This window comes from Mustela putorius, unplaced genomic scaffold (assembly GCF_011764305.1).
Source record: "Mustela putorius furo isolate JIRA1106 unplaced genomic scaffold, ASM1176430v1.1 tig00003942_pilon_pilon_pilon, whole genome shotgun sequence".
In the NCBI taxonomy this organism is placed as follows: Eukaryota; Metazoa; Chordata; class Mammalia; order Carnivora; family Mustelidae; genus Mustela; species Mustela putorius.
Genome location: NW_025422087.1, coordinates 1129013 through 1143508, shown reverse-complemented (window position 1 = coordinate 1143508; position 14496 = coordinate 1129013). Strand labels below are relative to the sequence as shown.

Sequence of the window (14496 nt, the reverse complement as noted above, 5' to 3'; positions counted from 1 at the left end):
ATGTCAGGGTTTCCAGAAAGGGGACGTGATGAAAGCTGGAGCCTGGCCAGAGTGCCGACTGCCGCTTTTTCACCTTCCTGCATCCCTAGGGCCATGCGTGTGTGTGTGTGTGTGTGTGTGTGCGCACGCGCACACATGTGTACCTGCTGGAAAGCCCAGGTCGTCCACATGATGGCCCACTGGGCTTTTATTGCCATCTCGAAATGTACCCAGTGCCCCCTCTACTTGCTGGTGCCTGTTCCTTGTACATGCGCATGGGGGCCATGCCCAGCTCCTGTGCTTCTCTCTGTGGGGAGTTCACTCTGTGGCTTCCACGTACTCTCAGATTTATACACACAGTGGTTTACAGCAAAATGTGCTGGAGTTGTTCTCCAAGTGCCCTTTTTAGATGCATGAAAGTTGAATTAGAGTGACCCAAAAAGCAGACAGTTTCTTTAATTTTTTTGAGCATGCTGTTTGAAAATGCACCACATGATTTCACCTGGGAGAGAGGGTATCCTGCTTGCTTGAGTCTCTGGATACACTGGGGCTGTTTTTCAGGCTTGAGGACTCTGTGTGTGGCTTACGCCGACCTCTCTGAGCATGAGTATGAGGAGTGGCTGAAAGTCTATCAAGAAGCCAGCACGATACTGAAAGACCGAGCTCAGCGGTTGGAAGAGTGCTATGAGATCATAGAGAAGGTAACTACCTGCAGGGCAGCTGTTGCATGCCCAATGGGGGGCTCCACCGAGCAGAGAACAGTCTTTGGACAGGAACTGTTTCACTCTATAGCCATGTACCCTCTTCCTGTACGAATCTCAACCATTATTAGCTTTTAACGAGGTCTTTTTTTGCTTTAAGAAACACTTAGTTTTTATGGGCTACCTGGAAGCTGGAACCACCTTTAGCTAAAGCATTAATGGTATCTTACGAAGTATCAGGTCAAAGACAGTGTCAATGACTCTCAGGGTTTACCTAAGATTAGCCTTCATGAGATCGCTCACCTTACTGAGTTACAGGAGCATTCAGTATGTGTCGGCTGCTTGGACTTTGTTCATTCTAAGCATTTTCACACTTACTCTAATAGTAGCTACCTTTGCCGTTGCTACTCCGTATTGCCCACTCTGCCTTTTGTTGCTGTGCCAGGCCTTTGCAGTTTATCCCAAAGCCTTATGTAGCTTTCTAGGTATTGAATTCCCTCAAATCTGGCAGCTGGATTTCACCTTTTTTCTGGTTCATGTCTGCAACCATTGGCCCATTCTTTTTTTGGTTCCTCGAAATCTGAAATCATTAGCTTTTCTCATTCTGTGTGTGTGTGTGTGTGTGTGTGTGTGTGTTTAATAACTCTTTGCTTTTATTAATAGTCCATTGTTGTTTGGGTTTTATATTTACTTGTCACTTTAATGGAATTTGATTGGAGTAGAACGGAATTCAAGTGTTTATTTGCTCTGCTTTACTAGAAATAAGCAAAATTACTTTTAGAATCAGAAAACGATTGCATAGATGATGGGCCTGTGTGGCACCAAGCAGTGGTAGTTCTGTTTTCCCACAGTTGGGTAATCAAGCTATGGCGCCCTATCCTGGGTGGGGCCTCAGGGGGCCTCAGGGGAGGTAGGTGCTGTGTGCAGGGGCTCTGGAATCTGCCCGGCCAGCAGGCAAGGTACGGGCTGCCAAGGACCCTCCACCTGCCCATGCATCCACATCCATCCTCACTGTGAGCTGGTCTCCGTGGGCCTGGAAGAAGTTTAATAGGGGCAACATTTGATAGTTCCTCAGTCTTTTTTTTTTTTTAATTTTTTAAATAGTTCCTCAATCTTAAGATACTTCGATATTCTCATCTCTGGCTGTTGAAATGTTAGCATCAGCTGTCCCTTAGTCTTGTGTCTCAGATGAGTGTTATCATCTAGAATCAGTTTTTCTCCTGTGTTAACTGTAACATAATATGTATGTTACCTATCAGTGGGGTGAGAGGGGAAGTCTCACCTCCTGTGAATATCTTCAGGTTATCTTGCCCATATGCTTTACTGCTAGGTGACTTCTACTCTAACATGCCCATGGTCCAAGAAATAAATGATGAATGCTGGGTTGCCTATGTGTTTCGGGTAGTTCTAATATTGCAGATAGTTTTAGAATGCTGCACATCAAGAGATCACTAATTACCTGCAAGCAAAGGTTTAGTGCAGAGGAAATAAGAGAACTGTTGGACCATTTTGGCTGCCTTTTGGGGTCAGTTTTGTCCTTGATGTTGCTCTTAAGTATGTACCAGTCTGTAATCGAAATTCTTTTTCAATCTAGAATTTACTGTTACTTGGAGCCACAGCCATAGAAGACCGCCTTCAGGCAGGCGTTCCAGAAACCATAGCAACTCTACTGAAGGCAGAAATTAAAATCTGGGTGTTGACAGGAGATAAACAAGAAACTGCAATTAATATAGGTAATTAATTTTAAAATTTCCTGATGTTGGTTTTGTATTGTTTTTAAAGTGTCTGGTAGAAGTGCCTGAGGCTTCCTCAAATCCATTGACAGATGATGTTTTAAGGCCAAGAAAAGTTTACCTAAATCAAATGAGGATGCTTTTGTGAGAGTTATCTGTCTGGGATGAACATTAAAACTCTATCTCTCTGAATTGTATTAAACACACTTATATAAGATACAGAATTCAAGACTTGACAAATTTTTCTTACTGTTTTCCTCACAAAATTGTAGTCTGAGACTACGATCATCTTTTCACTAAGTTTAATATGCATTATAATTTTAAATAATTATAGCTACTTGAATGATTTTTACCAACTACTGGATCTTCTAAGAGTGTGTCTCTTCCTTTCCCTTCCCTGTCTGGGTTTGTAAACTCTTTGCTTGCTAAACATCATGGAAATGAAAACTGGGGAAAGGGAATTTTAAGTCCAGATAACTTACAGGAATGTTAAAGAGGCACATTTTGAGTTTGAAAGGAGTTGAAATGACCAATTTTAGAAGATCTGATTTTGGTCATTGCAGTTGCTTTCAAGTTACCTGGTGCTTCTAGCCCCATTACAGCGTAAGAAGCCCTGGTGCATATGTGACCAAATGAGTGTGTAAGGACCGCATGACTTATAACGTATTTACAGAAGTAGACCGTGTCACAACTCCCTGCAGAAAGAACACACTGGAACCTCCAAATTTAAGTGACTCGTGCCCTATTGGGAGCAGTCTCCTTGGAATATTATTAGTTGAATCCAGAAGTACCCCTTTCCTTAAGCCTTCTCTTTTGAAGTGGCCCGGGCTCTCAGATAACCTCCATAGTAGACTGATACCTCCTCTCTGCAGTGAATGTTGTTTTTGGTTTAATAGGTAAGAGTCATTTAATCATTTTTTTGGCAAGGTTGTAGCTAGTCACTTGCAATCTGGGCTCCCACACGAGTGCAGTCAAAGTCATAGGTGAATGACATGTGACTCATGAGCAGTCTTGGAAGCTCAGGTACAGACTTTGTCTATGGATTTGTGTTGTCTTCCAAATGCATGTTTCTGGACAAAAGTGAACAGTGTTTCTGTGTGGATCCCTCACTACTGCTGGGAAATAAAAACCCAGAGTGTACAGCCTTTTAGTGATGTCAGCAATATTTTGTAAAATGAGGGTAAACACCTGCTTTTGGTACACTGTCTCTCGAGGTCTCTATGTATGTTGTTCCTTCAGGTATGATTTCTCATGTAAATTTGGGCTAAAACACCTGCTACTGATAATGTGACTCCTGTGATTCATCTAGAGCACAGAAAGTTGACTCTTGTCCTGAAATGCTGATAGGTTAGGGAATGCTTTCTGCTCACTTAGAGGAATGTCAAAGAAGTGAGTAACCCCTCAAGTTAAGATTGCACGATAATGATAAGATCTGGAAAATAGAGCTTGAGGGTTCCTGCTGGACTATTGACCTTTTTATGCTACTAGTCCCGGACAACTTCCTTAAGTGCTTTCTGGTGTTTGCTGTACGAAGCGGGTGTGACTTTGCTGGCATTGCGCTAGCTGGAAAAGGGCCGCTGTCCTTCTGATGACATCTCCACCAGATCACCCTGCCCTTGGGCAGCACACGCAACCCTCTTTGTGCTTGTTCCTTTGTCATACCTGAGCATGTCAGGGTCTGGAGGAGTTTGGAATAAACACAAATGAGGCCTTGAAAATCAACCCAGAAAACACAAATGGGTTATAATTCATAAAGGAAGGAAAGCTTGACCTGAATGTCGTGAGGCATCTCCGAGCCTTACAGAAAAACTGATGCCTGCCCGAAGAGTTTGTAAAAGTGATGGTTATATTATTTTGTGCTTTTTTTTTTCAAAGAGAGTATAGAAACATGTGTAGTTTTGGTACCAGAAGCATTTGTTGCCATTAGATATTTTTAAATTGATCTTTCTTAGCAAGACTCTGCAAGACCACAGTGAGATATTGCTTCCTGCTTATATATAAGCTGATGACTTTGCTGATGTCTTGTCTTCTGAAGACTTTTTTCTACTCCCATTTCTTTTCCTAGTATATCAGAATTCAAACATATCTTTGGTGTTATTAAGTATGCAGCCAGCAGCCAGGGAACTGATATTCTTTGAAAGAGCTCTGTCTGAATTACTTTTTCACTTTGCCTTCAGAATTTATTGGTAATCCTGAGCAGTGTCATGGGCTTAAATGCCATTTTCCAATTTAGGCTATCTCTTGAGCCTGTAAATGATTCACAAGGCTCAGCAAAGGGTCGATGTCGGAACATTGTATCAGACTTGTCCATGCCAGACCACAGGTGACAGCTATAAGCAGCATGAAGTCGTGTCCCAATTCAGTATGGATTGTACGCCTGTTTACTTGTGCTGGGTTCCACATCCCCCCAGAAATCTGAGCCATTACTGATCCATCTTCCATAATGCGACATAGTCTGTCCATGGTAGTGCATTCTGTGTGCATTTTTTGGGCACCCGGAAGATATGTGGGAAGAAGATCAGGGGTCCAGCAGTTCTATGTCTCTGTGGAGGAAGGACAAGAGAGCAAACGAATGGAATGTCTGCTGAGTGCAGCAGTCTGCTAGGAGTGCCTTCTGAATTCTGTCTTCAGTCTCTACATATGAATGGTCTTACCGCTGAAGGGGGAAATTCAGTGTTTATGAAGGTTAGATTCTTTTTCGTGACCAAGCTGGCTTGAGGTCCTAGGGCTCTTCACTCCTGGTGCAGAGCTCTCTTTAAACAGATTCACAAAGTTTTCATAAAACTGTTGTCTGAAATTTGAAGAGTAGGGGACAGTGGCCCTGTGTTCCAGTCATTCCAGGATGCACATTGTTGTCCTGTGTCAATGTCCCTGAAATTGAGATGTCTTATAACTATTGACTCTTACAACTATTGACTCTTACCACTAATCATATGGTCTTAGTGGACTTATGGTAAGAGTTCACCTTTGGAGCCAACAGTTGGTATGTGGGGTTGTTGGCTCTCCTCAGCATTGGGTTTATTTATCATAGAAGTGCTTGTAAGGGATACTTGGGTGGCTCAGTCAGTTAAGTGTCTGCCTTCGGCTCAGGTCACGATTTTAGAGTCTTGGGATCGAGTCCCTCATGGGGCTCCCTGCTCAGCAGAGAGCCTGCTTTTCCCTCTGCCTGCTGCTTCAATTGATTGTGTTGTCTCTCTTGTGCTCTCTCTCTCTCTCTCTGTGACAAATAAATAAATAAAATCTTAAAAAAGGAAGCATTTGTAAAATGTAACTTTTAGTTCATAACTTGCAAACATTTAGTCAAATTAAGTTCTAGAGTATTTGTGTCTCTTAGGAGCCAATGAGTACCATATAGACCGTCTTCTTGCCTGTGGGTTTTAGGTGGTTGGGAACTGGCATGCTGCCAGAATCCTAGTGTGCTGGGCTTGAATTTATGCTAACTAAATAAATTTAGTTTATAAATTTCAAGGAGTTGGCAATTTTCTTAACTTAAAGATTTGGCATCCCTTAGTCTAAAGTGAAATTTCAGATGTAGTCTTTGTGAGTCATGTCATTTCCTTATTACCACTGGGTAGACATCTATTAAATAGGTAGACAGCAGATATGAAGTCTACAGAATCTATAATTTTTTTTTCTAATGTATGTAGGATGAGTGAGAACAAAAGCCATTTTAAAGTCATTAAGTGGGAAAGAGCTTTCCTTGAACCATTTCTAAATTGTTGTGACTCATCATTTAATACTTAAAAACCACTTCTTAAATTTTAGAAGTTTAATTTTTAAAAAATGAGTAAATATGGTGCCTGCTCCTATTAGTGCCTATAGTTTGTCTTGCGTGTTGAAAGGAAGACCAAATTCTATATTCATTGAAGCTGGGACATTGTTTGGTGGTTGTCTCAACTTGAGTATTGTTTTATTTTTATTATTATTATTATTTTTTAATATTTTATTTATTTATTTGACAGAGAGAAATCACAAGTAGATGGAGAGGCAGGCAGAGAGAGAGAGAGAGGGAAGCAGGCTCCCTGCTGAGCAGAGAGCCCGACACGGGACTCGATCCCAGGACCCTGAGATCATGACCTGAGCGGAAGGCAGCGGCTTAACCCACTGAGCCACCCAGGCGCCCTTGAGTGTTGTTTTAAACAAAAAAAGTCAGACACAGTATTTCTTGATTACCTGCAGCTGGCTACTCGAGGCACAGGGAACTCAACATTCCTTCCCTGACTGGGGCATTAGTTAATTCTGAGACAAAGCAGAGGGTGACATAGATGAAAAAGTATTAATTGTGCAGGATAGATAGTAAGTATGACTGGTGTTCATAATAGATACTGAATTAATGTTAGCTAGAATTGAGTCAGTTTTTTTAATAACTGATTCCTTGGAGATAGCCACCCTCCCTTTTAAAAGATAGAACCGAGGCACAGACTCCCATGCAATTCAGTGTAGGTCACAGAGACTATGAAGGTGCCAAAAATCTGGGCATGTACATGTGACAGTTGATATTCATTTCCTTGAAGGAAAAATATCTGAGTCAAAAAAGACCAGGGAAGCTTCTTGGATGACATAGGTTTAGAAGTGGGGCCTTTGAGAATTTGTTTAAAAATAAAAGAGAAAGGCATAAGGAGGGCACGTGATGTGATAATGAATTACTGATAAATTACTGAACTCTACCTCTGAAACTGATAATGTACTGTATGTTGGCTAATTGAATTAAAAAAAAAAAAGTCTGAGCAGCCCAGTTTGATGGGGGGAATGGTTTCGTGAGGCAAGACTGAAGCCATGTTCTCTTACATGTGACAGAGCCTTCCTGATAAGGATCTGGAGGGAAAGGTGCACAGGTGTGTGGTTCTGTGGACATGTCCTTAGCTTCCTGGTTCTCTGGATGATGAAAGACTTTGTACTGAGCCTCTTTGACCCCATCTGGAATAGATTAAGAATACTGTTTTTCATTATCCATTCTTGATGTTTGGCAGTATGTTTCATATACTCATACGCAAATATTGATCAGACTCTCTCTCAAAATATTTAGGACCAACACACTTACTGAGGGTTTGGAACCATGCCGAATCCTAGTGATGGGTAGCTTTATTAATCTGATCCTAAGATACATGGTTAGTAAGGATATACTGTCCCTAACCCTTCCAGAGATGTCTCCCGAGAAATCTGGATTTGGGTACCCTTGACAATGTGAGCTTATCTCAAAAGAGAGGTAGAATGATGCCAAGGTCTGAGAGACTTGGTTTGGTGATAATTTCTGGCATGGATAATTATTTTCTTAAAATCATGCTCTAAGTACCGTAGAGTCTGTAATATTTTGATTTCTTTGTATGTTGATTATACTCAGGTAGTAGAAAGACTGAATGTTTTTGTAGTGTGCTGTTAATTTCAGGTGTAATAAAAAGTGAAATCCCAGAGGTTCTCTCCTCAGTGATTTTATGGTCGTTTTGTTAGATTGCAAGATTAAAGAACTAGACCTTAATTTACAAGCGTGGATTGACATTTCATACCTGGCTCTTCTCCAAGAGTTGATCTCATTTTATCCACAAACATTAGAAATCAAGCACGCCAAACTGGAGGTGACATAATTTAATTTGCCACATTCGCTAAGTCACAATTAACTGTGTTAAACTTCTATGCTCTGTACAGTGCATGTGTTCTGTGTGATAATTCTCTAAGCAGAATCTCACTTCATTTTCCTAATTAAAAAACAAACAAACAACAAAACCATTTCCAGAAACCTTTAGTTTTGTATTTTGAAATTCATGGAATTGTCAGTGGTTTTATTTCTTGCCCTCTCCCTGCAATGGCTAAAAAAAATACTAAGAGTTTTTCCGTACTATCTTTGTGTAGCTTCAGTTGTCAAGAAGCATTTTGCTTAAACTGAATAATATAAAATAAAGCAGCAAGCTAGGGCTTAAAAATTATAGCTAGCTTCTGCAGCTGTTGTTCAAATCAAAAACTACCAGCAAATCCTTTTGCATTAGTTATACTAAATTTGTAACAGTCTATGTTGCATGAAGTTGCTGGAGGTCTCTGGGGATATAAAGAAAGAGCAAGCCTCCCATAGTGGGAAATAATTACAGTTGCAACATCCCCTTTTGTAAATGAAAATAAAGTGTAGACCTCTCTTCTGGACCTGATCTAAGAATTTAAAGGAAAGAAGAATACACTTGTAAAATTTTAATGGGAAACAAAGACTTTAATTTTGTCAATCTAATCAGGCAGAACTTTGAATGGCATTCTGGGAAAGTCCTAGTTTTACTCATCATTATTGTTAAAATATGAACTTGAACAAGTTTGAAAACATAGAAAATTGTTTCGTGTTTCTTCCCCCCCCCTCTTTTTTTTGTTTTGTTTTTTGGTCTTAAAGGTTAAACAGGTATTTGCCCATGTGGTATTATGATTTTAAATTATTCAGTTTGTTCTAGTTTCTAAAATAATACATAGTTGTTTTAGCAAGCAAAAAATCTCATTCCCTTGAGGTAACTATTATTAACGGACTGGACGGTATCTTTATGGTATTGCTTTTAAAAATATTTGGATTGAAAGCTGTAAGTTTATGCTTCAAGACTTGTGTTCTGAAGTGATCTACAAAATGTTCTGAAATGACAATTGTTAGTGAAGGATATAATTTGTACATTCAAATATTTATTGTCTCCTTCCTAGACAACAACAAGAAAACAGGGTTTTTCTTAGTCTTAACTTTTGTGTGTTTTGAAGTCTATTTGGTGCCTTTTAACAGGGTTTCCTTAGCATGGGGTTAGAGGAGGACAGGTTGGGTGGGGTTGGGAAGCCCTGCTGAGTAGAATTGTCACATAAATGCAGTAGTTCTAAGACTTGCCCACTAGTTAAATGCCTGTCTCCTTGTCCACTTAAATATAGCATCTCTAAGGGATATTTTAGCTCTTCTGTGGAGGAGAGTCCAGCTTCCTTCTTGCTTTATGAACAGCTTTGGTTAAGCCCCTTCCTTGAGACTTATGCAGGTACTTGCTTGAAGGTTGTAATTCCCCAGCTGATGATTTGTTTCATGTTTCTGTGATCATTAATCCTTTATCTTCAGATGCTGAGGAAAAAGAAACAATTTTCTAGGTGGAAGGATTATTTTCTTACCTTTTTTCAATAAGATAAATTGAGATTGGAGATTGGTGAAAAGTGCCAACTCTCTCAGGGGGCACTGAGATGGTGGAGGGTAGCTTGAAAGGAACCTTTCCTTTCCTTGAAAGGAAAGAGTAGAGTCCTGATGGACCTTCAGGGTCTTAGGATTTGCTGGAACTGATCTTCCTCAGAGTGTGTGGATTTGAGGGGAGCGGAGTGTGGGCTCTCCTCCTGGTCTGTGGTGTCACTTAGTGTCTCCAGATGTTTTGGTGTGGACTCCAAAGCCTGAGTAGGAAAGTGGTTCAGAGAAAACATGTTCATTTTCTGGGAAGAAGGGTAGAGGAGTATCTTGCTTAGCCTGTAGCGATAACTATTTTAAAATGAGATGGAGATTATTGATAAGAGTCGATTTTGGAAGACATACTTTTGTTCTAAACAAACTTTTTTTTTTTTTAAACTCAGGTTTAATTCTTGAAATGGGGATTGCTTTGAACTTGGATAGGAAAAGTGATTCCCTCGACATATGACAGTACTCCTTTGAAATCTGTTGTGAGAATTACCCACTTTTTTTTAAAAAAGATTTATTTATTTATTTGACAGAGCGAGAGAGATCACAAGTAGGCAGAGAGGCAGGCAGAGTGGGGGAAGCAGGCTCCCCGCGGAACAGAGAGCCCCACACGGGGCTCAATCCCAGGACCCTGAGACCATGACTCGAGCTGAAGGCAGAGGTTTAACCCACTGAGCCACCCAGGCGCCCCGAATTGCCCACTTTTTAAACAAAGAAATGAAGGATTTTGCTAGTAGAATAGGCTCATTTACGCCGATTTTGAAACGCCGATTTTGAAACCATCAGATTCCATGTGTTGCCCTAAAGTGTTAGCTATTTTTAAAAGCTAATCCAAGGCTTTTCCTGATGTTCTACAAGCATGAAGAAAAACCCATGGAAAATTGACCAATATTTAGCCATTAGGTTTGAAGACCTTCCCAACCAGTCCATTCAGGCTGTCTGCAAGAATCAAAATCTGCTTAAATTAGAACCTACTTTTCCTGCCCTCGCATGCTTGTCCAATTCCTCTGTCTTTCCCAATAGGCTTAAAAAGATAATACGGAAGGCATAAGAAGGGAGACTGAATTTAAATAGCTACTGGAAAGCAATGAGTTCATGGAAGGGATGGTAAACTCACTTGTGTTGCACTTTCCTCTGCTCTAGGATATTCTTGCCGGTTGGTATCACAGAATATGGCCCTTATCCTGTTGAAGGAAGATTCTTTGGATGTAAGTAGTTTTTCAAAAGTTGTATTTGTTATTGTATTAAACTTTTTATTTATTTTTACTATAACCAATAATGAATGAGTTTTTTTTAACTAAAAAACAATTCTAAAACTGTCCTGTGTATTTTCTTATTTATGAACAGATGTCATAAATTCCTATCTTTAAACACCAAAGTAGTAAATTTGGAGCAGTGCTTCATACTTTCCTTTGTTTATCTAGAATTGTGCATTTAAAATGTTAATGGGGCCATTTTGATTTGCTAAGTGGTGATGGTTCACTCCAGAGTAGATTAATAAGGAGACTAGGAGGATTTTTCTTTCTAGCACAAACTTTAACATAAGGATGATATTCAAGTGTCAGGAGTTGTTTGAATTTCTACAGGAATAGGCTCATGGAGGATTGAACAGCATGGCTCTCTGATCATTTTATAGACCTGTGCCCATGCATTCAGTGGCCTAAAGCCTCTGAGGAGACCAGGGTTGGGAACTGATGTGAGGTTAACCAGTGACCTGGGAAGTAGTCTAATGGGAAGCTGTCAGCTGAGCAATGAGATTCCATTCGTCAGGACTTGTAACAAGGACTTGTTATTGCTCAGAACCGAAGCCTACCCTTCACGCAGTATATTTAAAGCTCCTTGTAGGAGCAGATGCCAGCCTTAGGAGAAGGGATGAGATATGGTACAGAGACATTTGTACTTGTAGATCAGGCAGGCCCTGAGTCCTCTTGAGAAGGCCTGCACATACTCCACCTCTTCATGACTCCCAAGGCAGGAGTCAGGGGTGAGTCTGTATGCCTCCAAGGCACCATTGCAAGATGCTGCTCCAGGGCTTGGGAGCATCCCCCTTGGATGCACTCCCAGCCCGTGAGCACACCCAGAATGTCTATGCCAGAGGCTCCCTGGTTTGCTGATGATCTTCTAGACCCAGAGCATCCACAGCCTTAAACTAAGCCTCTTATGTGGTGATACCTCAGAAGTGAGGCTATATTTTCCCTTTATGCCGGGTATTCTCTAGAATCGGGAGATGGGCTTTGACTCTGCACAGCAGTCTAAAGCCGTAAGTACAAGCTGGGACTTTTGGTTGACTTAGACCATGGCGTGATTTGTGAAGCCAAACAAGTTTCACAGAGTGTGCCTGGTTTCCCTTGGCAACATTTTAAGAATTCTTCTTCCTAACCAGTGTTGAACATCCTCTTTTAGTGCAGTGACTTTCATGTACTCAGTGTCTGTTGAATGGAGGTGCAATTTCTATGGACCTTTTTTGATCCATACTCCAAGGGACGTTCCATATTTCTGACTAGAGTCCTTTCTCCTCGTTCCCCTCCCCCACCCCTTTCACCTTCTTCCCCCTCATTCTTTAGTTGGGTTGAAGGCCTTCCTATTCTCAAAATATTTCATTTGGTAGGTGTGGAATAAAAGCAGAGTCCAAGGGAAATAAATCAGGACTAGAGTAGATCCCTGTGGAGCTCCCCAGTTGAGCTTTTCAGGTTGCAGAGCTCTGAGGTTGAAGCAGACAAGAGAGGAACAAAGGGCAAGGCCCCAGAATTAAAAACATTGGGTCTAGCTTCCCTTACTTCATGCCACATGTAAGTGGAAGCTCATCCCATTCACTTCACTTCTTAAAAGGATCCTAGTCCTGAATTGCCTATTGTCCAGTGTTTCATATTTTTGTTTCCAATTTTCTAGTTGTTTACAAGTCTGGTGTCTATTACTTTATGATACCTAGAAGCAGAATTTGATTGATGTAATTCTGCCTCTGTAAGGTCATCTTTGAGAAATACTAATTTCAAGTTTATGGGTCTGCACCACTTGGATTTGTCTTTCCTGCTCCTAGAGCTTGGCCAGTTGTTCCTGATTTTGAGAACTTTTGGGAAACAACTGGTTCAGGAGAAAAAGAAGAGGAGAGTGTTGATATGACCTCTCGGTTCTAGGGAAGAAGCAAGAGGATGGTTGGAAAATCAAAGAAAGAATACCATAGATGATAATTTAAATAATGTTTTGGTACTGCTTATCATGGACAACTAGCATTTTCCACCCCCACTGGTGATAAGATCATCATCACTACCTTGAAACCCAAGCAAGTGAAATAATTAATCCCAGATTCCCATCTTTGGACTGTTTCTTAGAACTGCTTCTGATACGTAATACAGGAATAGTCAGGATTCAGTGCAGGAAATTGTGACAGCCAGGTCTATCAGAAGATAAATATCCCACATATCAGTTGAACAGAGTGATTTTAATAAAATTGTGAATTAAGTGTGGAGTTGTTAGATAGCAAAAAGTATAAAAAGAGGATTCTAGGACAAGTAACAACCCTTAGGAAAAGTCAGAGTCAGCACTTTGTGCAAATGAAGCTCTCTTGAACACCACCACCCCCTTCATTTCCACATTGCCCACAGCTGCTTTCATACTGCACTGGTAGAGTCAATGAGTTAGAGACCACATTGGAGACTTTGGGCACCTAAATCCTAGAGTATTTACTGTCTTGTCCTTTTTGGAATTTCTCACCTGTCCTAAGGTTCCTTGTGGAAACTGAAGGAAGCAGTGACCCCTCCTAGGCCTGAGGGAACACAGGCGAAAAGATTGGAATTATTAATACTTTCAAACTTCAGAGAGGGGGCTCTCAGAGCTGATCCTTGGATGTCTGAAGAGGGGCAGATGCCTGGCTGGTCTAGTGTCTCTGCCTTTGGGGTAGAAGACAATGAAGATAGTTTTCCAAGTGTTGGCGAAATCCGAAACCTGGCTTCACCTTCTGCTGTTGGAAGAAGCTGTGCTTGCCAGGGTGGAGAAGCAACTCTCAAGGGAATTGCAGGCAGACAGGAAACCCACAGGAGACTGGCAGGAAGGAGCAAGCTCTGGCCAGATTGGCAGTCTCTCTCCTCTCCTCTTGCACCACCTGCTGGCCAAGTCTTGCATGGAGCCCTTTGGCAAAAAAGTATGGTTTGTAGAGTTCCTGTTCCAGGATTCCAAACTACAGGTAGCAGGGAAGCCTTGAGGCTGAGAGTTGTTGACTAAGTTACTGGCACAGAAACTGAGTTCAAGTATAAAGAAAGTTAAAACAGTAAATTAGATGCTCGCAAAATTACTGGAAAAGCTGAAGGAGCAGACGTCTGCATGTCCTAGGTGGGTTTCCATTTCATGCATCCTGTGTTGATGTCAGTGCTTATGCATATGTGTTTATGTTTATGCATCCATGTTTACTGTCAAGGTCAGGACACTGTTCTTGCTATCCCAGGAGACTTGAGGAAGTCACTGCTCAGCTTCCAACTTCTAGCTTCCTATACCTATGAAGCTGGGACGACGTTGTAGAATTTGGAATACTTCCTCTGATGAAAGGGAATCGCTCTCTTCTTTCTGTCTTCCAAATCTTACATAAATGTGTCTCGTTGAAAGAATCCACCCTGAATCCTGTTAGTAAGGGAGTTTGGGAAATGCTGTTTTAGCTTTGCTGGCCTTTTCATATATAGAGAAGAATGTAGAAGAGGTTGGAAATAGATAGAATCCATCAGCAAACGGTATCTAGTACTGCCGAATTCATAGGCAAGGAGTGGGAATCAGGAGTACACCGGATGTTATAGGATCTCAATCATGTGGTTGATTTTAACATACAATACATTCTTTACTTTGTAATGACATGTAGAGTCGCCATAAACATTTTGTGTACCACTCAGAAGTTTGTTTCTGTTGTTTTCATGGCAAAGCACTGAACACTTGTCAGCCT

At 41.1% G+C, this 14496-nt stretch overlaps 1 protein-coding gene across 3 annotated transcripts in view; it reads left to right on the top strand.

The window, feature by feature from the left end:
• Positions 1-14496, top strand: part of ATP8A2 (ATPase phospholipid transporting 8A2) — a 604668-nt gene that overhangs the window by 194929 nt on the left and 395243 nt on the right. For all 3 annotated transcript variants that reach the window (XM_045069586.1, XM_013049724.2, XM_004780021.3), the window contains exons 22-24: positions 541-680; positions 2275-2413; positions 10716-10780. In XM_045069586.1, the coding sequence (XP_044925521.1) occupies positions 541-680; positions 2275-2413; positions 10716-10780 (344 nt within the window). The remainder of the gene's footprint in view (positions 1-540; positions 681-2274; positions 2414-10715; positions 10781-14496) is intronic.